Below are 7,856 nucleotides of genomic sequence, written 5' to 3'. Positions count from 1 at the left end.
AGAAGCTGTAGAAAATAATTGGTTTATCTTCCACATATTGAAATGTAACAAACAAAAGATGGAATAGCTCCAGAAAGCTGACCGCTAGTTGGCTCCTTCAGACAGTTTCTTGATCTCATTGAGAACTTTCCAGTCGACGTCAGCGCTGAGAGGAATATTGGAATGCTCTAAGATTTTGTGAAACGTAGCCAAGATGAAACCTGATGGCAGAACCTGTTTCTGGCGATTGCATTTCATCGAATGCACAATAACAAGAAAAAAGGGCAAGACGTTAAAAAATAAACAGTAAACACTTGGTTTTGCTGGTTATCTCTTGTTTTTAAATTTGTTAACACTTTTCATATTTATTAAATGTTACAAAAAACAGTTCTTTTCAGCCCGTAGCATAGTGCTACCACTAGTACCCACTTGTGCGAATAGGAATTATGTATGACCCTTAATTCATGTGATGTGTAATAGTTCAAATGAGCCAAATAAAGTAAGAGGTGAGAATAGGAATAGTCCAAGTAGCAGGAGCGCGCGTTGCTTTTTGTCACATTAATAGCGGTAGCAATATCGCGCTGCTATCAAAGTAGAGGATGCCCATCTCTGCAAATAGCTACAGAACCTTTCACAGATTAGAGAAATAAAATCCATAATTGATCGTACACCTTTCGTCTGCACTGAATATACAATAATGCGATGGATGAGAACTTGAACTTAAAACTGGCCAAGATCTAAATGGAATTATCAAGTTTTCTTGTAATATTTATTTACGAAAAGATAAACGCAAATAAAAAATGAAACATTTTTTGAAGATCAAACATCAAAAACAGATCAAATTTATAAAACATAACTTTAGGTTATATAACATTGGGCAAGAAATTTCGAATTTTCCGCCTCGTTAGCTCAATGGATACGCGCCCGGCTCAAGATCACGCGGCGCTGGTTCGACTCTCTGGGTATGCGCTTGAGCAACGCATTTCAGGACTGCTCTCCATTCAGCGGCACCTAATCAATGGAATACTTTTCCTGCAACAATATATCAACAATCGGAAAACTTCACTCTGTCAATCTCGGTAACCGGCTCTGCGTCAAGAGCCTCTAAAAGTATGCAAAACTACCAGGAATAACCAATCAAGGCTTTGTCAGTCCGAGGATAAAGAATCAAAAACCAAACCAGTATATGTTATATACATCAGAATAACTACGGTGACTAATAACTTTGTCATTCAGTTTATTTTGAACAAACCATAAAAGACCAGCATAGCAACGCTTGTAGCAGGCACAAAGAAAACATTTCAGTCTGCAGCACATCAGTTCAGTTCAGTTTGTTTTTATTGCTGACCACGAAAAAACAATTTATGCCAAACATAGCAGAGGCCTAGAAAAGGGTAGAAGCGACAAAACGCGGACGTTATAACATGCATGATACCAAAGCAGAACAATCAGTTTAAAATATGCACGGTCGCAACACCTTTATAAAATTAAAAAAAATTTAGAAGAAAAAGAAAGAGCAAAAAATGCAAGCGAATTTTTCATTTTTAACAATTTAGATAAGTGAAAAAAGAAAAACAAGACAAAACTCAGCAATACACACAGTAAACAACATAACAACAAAAACTGGAGATTTTACTGGTATATCTTTTATATTTTTGGTTTGTATCTCGAGTTAACTCGTTAAGTGGGTAATTAATTTTTTGACACTCGAGTTACTGTGCGCATTTATTTTAGCGACTCCCAGCATGTTTTGTCGCATTATTACTTTGGAGAATATTGGGAGGTCCCCAGCCCACAGCGCAACAAGCTTTTGTTTTAATTTTCTTTTGTAGTTTTTGCTTCATTTTTTCGTTTTGAATATTGCGGAAAAACCAATAGTGAAATATTGCTTTCTTGCCTAAATATTAATAAAATTAAGTTAAATTATTTCTAAACTGATTTCATAAACGTGTGTTTTTAGTCAAATATGACGCAATCAATGCTATTTGTGAACCATAAACATTAAAAATATTTTAGTACGTCACAAATCACGATAATCAATTCATCAGCAACCGATCAAGTCCATGAATTTATTTTAAGACGAAAACTTTTATTGAGAATTATTTCAAACAAATTGTTTCCCAATTGCAAACCAAAAAAATTAAATTTGAGAAATTTTTCTTTCAACTCTTTCCAAGTTGTTCTTAGACGTAGAAATACATGACGATTTTTCTTCATCACTCGCCCAATCACTGACTGTGTTGTAGATTTCAATTGCTTTTGTGTAAGCGACTTTCGCTTCAAACAGTTGCTTGGTGTTTTCAAGCGCAACTCCCATATTATTATGGCAATGTCCAAATACCTGATACCGATTTGCATCAACATTGAATGCTGTTTTCATTAATGTGATTGCGGATGTGTTTATTGTGATTGATTTCGACCAATCAGATGCATAGTTGCAGCAGAAACCAAAGCGACGCAAAAACCAACCAATTTGTTTACATTTAACTTTTAGATCAACCTTATTAGTATTTTGCATTAAATTAAGAGTTTCATCCATAAATGAATATTGTTGTTTAATTTGTTCTTCTTTGTTTTGTTTTGATAATTCTATGGATATTTCCCCCATTAACCAACCAACATTTTCAAGCTTATCTAACCTGCTTTCACCGTCGTAGTGATTCTTAACAAATTGAAATCTACAACGAACCAATGAGATTGCACAATCGCATTCTTTCACATTCACAAATTTCAAAATTAATTTCTTAATATTCTCATCATAAACGTTACGTGATTGATCGGTCAAGCGTGACGATTGAATTGCATCAACAATGGATGCAATCGAAACACAAACAACTTCAGCTTCTGGAATGTTTTCCAAACTCAACAAGCATTCCACTTGGTCGATGCTTGGTTGTAACTTGTCCCATCCTTCGACATGGTCGATGATTATTTGCAGGGTTTCCACAGCTTTCTGGAAGTTGCTTTGTTGCTGATAAGTCGCTGCTGAACCTTTTAAAGCATTAAATTTTATGAGATTTGTGCACTGGAATAATAATAATCATGCTTTAGTTTGAACCCATTGTGATAACAATTCGTTGGAAAGATGGCATATCCACCTTCAAGCTAACATTACTGCATGTCATCCAAACGTTTGTAAGATTATCATAATAATAATAATCGTGTTTTTATTTGCGCCCATTGCGATAACATGCAGTAGGCTACACTGCGATCACATATGTGATACAACAGACGACAGGAAGCAGCGAAGTGACATACTGTATAGTCTTCGAGTCAGCTGCTCCCCTTATTTTGTCTTGCCATAAAGTGTCTTTTGTCGTGACACAACCGCATGCTCTGGATCGGTGTCAAACCCACGTCCTTTCGAACGTCGCGCAGACGTTCTCACCACTCGGCTACGCAGCCGATAAAAATGGAATGGAAATAAACTTTGTGATAATTTTTGAACTTTTTTAGTTATTTGCATCAATAAATCCTAAATGTGGTTTTAATTGATTAACCTCTGCATGGATGTTACGGATTCAATCGAAGTGTATTTGGATCTTAATTAGCGCTGGCATTTTCCGCCAGATGACGGTAAACGATTACCCTCTTGTCCTTCTGCTGATGTTGTTCAAAGCTGTTTCGGGAGCTATTGATTTTAGTTTGTCTGATATTGATTGGTGAGAAAATAAATAAATGTTAAAATAGCTGCCAAAGCCCAATATTGAATCAATAGCTCAAATCACGCAAGGCCGTATTTCCCGCTCCCCACACCCTTGGGTAAAGAGCCACTCATATTCAATTGGTTGAGCATTTTCCAGCTATTTGACATAAGAAAATGTAAAAATACTGCTACATATGTATGATGGTTAATACTCCAAGTTATATCAATGGGGTTTTGTATTGTCGGTCATCATTTGGAATGATCATTCCAAATAAAAACCAATCAATCAACGCCTTTTTGTTAGTCATTATGAAAAAAATAAATAATATAATACCTTTTCGTTTGTTTGAAAATGTCATTTAACAGTTGATAGATTAGTACTTGAAATTGCGACGATGTCGGCAGCCGGTAGTTTTGACAGGATGGTATGGAGTAAGCTATTGTACCCGAGATGGTTTTATTTTTCCAAAATCTTTTCAGGGTACTGGTATTTGGAAGAAAGGTGGGTCCAAAACGCCAATTGTTTTTTAGATCTACCTTGTTATATTAAAGTATTTTGCATTCATCCCAGCATTTTATTTTATTCAGACAAACACTGTGCTATTTTTTTTCTCTGTTTTTAATTTTTGTATTTCAAAAGTGATGCGTTTTGATGATAGCCATTTTGTTGGTTTTAACAAAAAACTAAGCCCAAAGTATCCTCTGAAAACTTCATTGTTGTTGTTGACAGAGCCGTGTTAAAATCAGCTAAAAAGGTAATTGACTGTTTGATGGATAAGCTTTTTCTTCGTCGTCGTGTGAGCTTCTGTGGCCGAGGGCTAATCCTTTAATCACGCCAGCTTCAAAATGTTTCCGGACTACACTGGAAGGCTACTAGAGAGCAGTAGCCTCATCTTTGGTTTAGCTTATTCACTAGCAATCAGTCTTTGGTCTTATCATCCATGACGCGCAGACCTTCCACTCCGTTAATTGGCTTGAAGATGGTACAGTCATTGATGATGTGGCCTGCGGTATGTTCCTTGGCACCACATTCACAGGAGGAGGAAGAGGTCATTCCCCATTGGTGCACGGTAGAGCGGAAATTCCTGACGCTCGTGCGAAGACGTTGAGGCGCACCCACGTCTGTTTTTGCAGTATTAGGCCATTGTAGCAAGTGTCGGTCGTTGGAGATGACCGAATGGAGTCTGGTGGTACTTGACTTCCATTCAAAATTTCATTTATGATCCGCCCAATTAGGCGCAGAGATGTCTTCTCTATCTGCTTCATTGATGGCTTAACTTCAGTCGACGAGGTTGCTCGTTGGAAAGAGCAGAGACGTAAGAGTGAAAAAGATTGTTGGACTCCAATGCCCGTCGACCAAGAAACAGAGTGGCTTCTTCGTGATGAATGTCAATAGGTTGCATGCCAGCAAGAATGAAGAGATTGTCCAATGGTGTGGGAAGCAGGCATCCGGTCACTGTGCGCAGGGCACTGTTTATAGCAGTGTCGATGTTGTGGCAGTGAGCATGGAGTTTTAAATTCCCGGTTTTGAAAGAATTCGGGGAAAAACGTCAAAATTTTATCTCAATCTTGGTATAACGTGAAAAAAGAGCTTGTTAAGAAAAGTGGGCTATTATACGTAGTAGGGTATTATACATTGGCTATATGATTGGAATATCCATTTTCATGTCGAGAGATTTCATTTTTTTCAAGTTAATAAACGTTGTAAGATATACAATATCCTCAACCTTTGCGTAATCCGAATATGTTTTTCACCAGTACCGGTTCGTGAACCATTTACTCCGGCTAAAGTAAGGACAACTGCATTCCATAACAAGTATTCATGTTGCTTACCTTGTAATTGTTTGATGGTTGATGGAATGAAAACTTCTTTCTTTACAGTCTGTGAAATAACTTTCATCTAAAAATATAAAGTTTATTTCAATTTGGAAACTTAATGTCTCAAAATTAAACGAAGTCTCAAACATGAGTTGAAAGATTGATTCAATTATTGCAGCGTTTTCCAAATTAAATGCAATTGCGGCTGCAAGGGTAGCAATTCAATTTGAAGATAGAGGATCAACCTTTATCGATTCATTTGATTTGTTTGAAATCATTCTTTTAACGTTTTGTTATTATTTTAAAACGCTTTTTACTTTATGTTTGTTTCGGTCACAAATTTCGTTTGGTTTAGACCAGGGGTGCCCAAAGTTTTGTTACCACGTGCGGCATTTCGCTATTTGCAAGTCTTGGAAAGCCGCATTAAATTTTTCACTCATTCTTGTCCTTAAAATTCAGCCAAGGTTTAAGATTGTATGTTGTTGGATAACCAATCACGAAACATGTTTTGTTATACAATCAACGGCCACCCCTGCTGATTTGGCTCACGTTTGATCGGATCATCCGCTTATTTGTTTGTTTGTTTGTTTTTCATATCTTTATCCTGCATTGCGGGAAAGCGGACTTGAACGCTATGCAGCGGTGTACGCTTTCTGACGTACACCTGACCCACGCTGCAGCCGACGACAATGTCTATTTCCGGTTGTTTACTCTACTTATGACTTAAATTTGGTACTACACATTACTCGAAATCGATCACTGGGTAGAGGCAATTATCGTAAAGTTTCTTGCCCGGAGAAACAACAGCAAGTGCGGGTGGCTGGAGTCGAACATGCAGGCTCTGGACTGCGAGCCCTTATTCGAACAGTTTTTAGTTGATCCCCAATACAAATCAATTTTCCTTTACAATTTTTCCCACTTAATCGAACTACTAACCCAGACAGCCAGTTTATCTGGTCCAGATCTGGTAAAGATCTGGTCAGATCCGTACCCGACCTGGTAGAGATCTCAACCAGATAAAGTAGTTGTTTGGGAAGCAGCCCGTTAAACGGACCACCCTCCTACCAGAAATAAGTTTTATGGTTGACATTTTCAGGCATTTTAAACTCAAGAGTTGCTGTTGGCATTCTGCTGTTCTAGCAAAGTTAATAGTGTCAAGGTTGCAACATATTTTTTGTATTTCCAGCCCAATCGCAACTGAAAGGTAGTCCAAAAGTAGCCTAATCCATTGACAAGTTGAAGCAATCCCAAAAGTAGCCTACAATGTGAAAGTTTGCACAAATTAAAGGCACAAACGACATTTTAGCCAGAATAGCTTATTTTGTGAAACTCAGTTTGAAATGAAATAAAATCAATTTTCCTACTGCCAAAAGTTTTTAAATTTAATTTGGTGTATCGATGTTTTACTTTATTTTGTGCGGATAAGCATCGCAGAGAAACACGGGACAGCAGTTCAAGGCTTACTATACGAGGAATGAGCAAAACGAAGACGTTACGTATAACACACAAAAATAGTGAAATTTGTTCGTCCTGCTTAACCAGACCAGCTTAGCTTTGTCCAGTTTAAGCGGTTTGACTGGACTGTATGTGCAAATCCAACTGCCTAACAAATGATATATGATTATTGTGTAACAGAAAGATTAGCCTACCTACCAAAGTCAAGCACTTAGGCTTGTTTGAGTTATTCTGACTTGCAGGTTAAAAAACTATTTAGGGTACAAGTTTTCGAACTTACGCTGCTTCAACTACAAAAATTCATAAAATCCTGAAATTATGTTCACAATTAGCAAGTTTTTTCATCGTATGATATAGAATCATTTAAGTAGATTATTATATGATATAACAGATGGGGGTGTAGATATTGTTCTCACTGGACGCATTTTGAGCACTCCTGGTTTAGACTAAACCATTGTCTCGAACATTTCTACTTTGAAATGTTCAACCACTCACCTTTCCTAATCTCTCAATGACGTTTTCCAAAGTGATGTTTCGGGACATTCCCTCCACTCCGTTGCCTGGCAACGCAATGGGTCTTCTACACGTTGGGCATCTGCAATGATAAAAATGATCCTATAACTTTTGTGGTTTGCAATATTAGATCTATTTGCATTTACCACAAACTGCATAAAGATGGATGATGATGATTTGAAAGCTACACGAAAACCCATTAAAACTCTTTTGCATTGATATTGAACTAAACTACAAAAATTTATCAGCAAATGTCTATTTACCTTTTATCTTGCTTGTTCTGACAGAATCTAGTTAGACATCCGTTGCAGAAATTATGCCCGCACGCCAAGATACGAATGGGCCTCTGCAAAGTTTCGATGCATATCGGACATTGGATTTCATCTTTGAGGTTCCCAGCCATTTCACGTTAATCTTGCAAATTAATCGATTAATCGTTTGCTTA

The 7,856-nt window shown here is 37.3% G+C and overlaps 1 protein-coding gene across 1 annotated transcript; it reads right to left on the bottom strand.

The window, feature by feature from the left end:
* Positions 1-732: 732 nt before the first annotated feature.
* LOC145785642 (uncharacterized) lies at positions 733-7,856 on the bottom strand. Its single transcript, XM_082597324.1, has 4 exons — positions 7,675-7,856; positions 7,394-7,493; positions 5,459-5,525; positions 733-2,970 (listed from the first exon to the last, which is right to left on the bottom strand). Exons 1-4 carry the CDS (start codon positions 7,812-7,814, stop codon positions 2,120-2,122), a joined length of 1,158 nt encoding a protein of 385 aa, XP_082453450.1. The 5' UTR covers positions 7,815-7,856; the 3' UTR covers positions 733-2,119.

The sequence above is a fragment of the Aplidium turbinatum genome, chromosome 16 (genome assembly GCF_918807975.1).
Source record: "Aplidium turbinatum chromosome 16, kaAplTurb1.1, whole genome shotgun sequence".
Lineage (NCBI taxonomy): Eukaryota > Metazoa > Chordata > Ascidiacea > Aplousobranchia > Polyclinidae > Aplidium > Aplidium turbinatum.
Note: the sequence above shows the minus strand (reverse complement) of the source record. Positions and strands in the feature narration are given on the sequence as shown.

Coding starts and splice junctions, on each gene's coding strand:
- LOC145785642 (XM_082597324.1), bottom strand. CDS start 7,814: ATGGCTGGGAACCTCAAAGATGAAATCCAATGTCCGATATGCATCGAA. Junction 7,494..7,674: donor CAGAACAAGCAAGATAAAAG/GTAAATAGACAT, acceptor TTATCATTGCAG/ATGCCCAACGTGTAGAAGAC. Junction 5,526..7,393: donor TCATTGAGAGATTAGGAAAG/GTGAGTGGTTGA, acceptor TTATATTTTTAG/ATGAAAGTTATTTCACAGAC.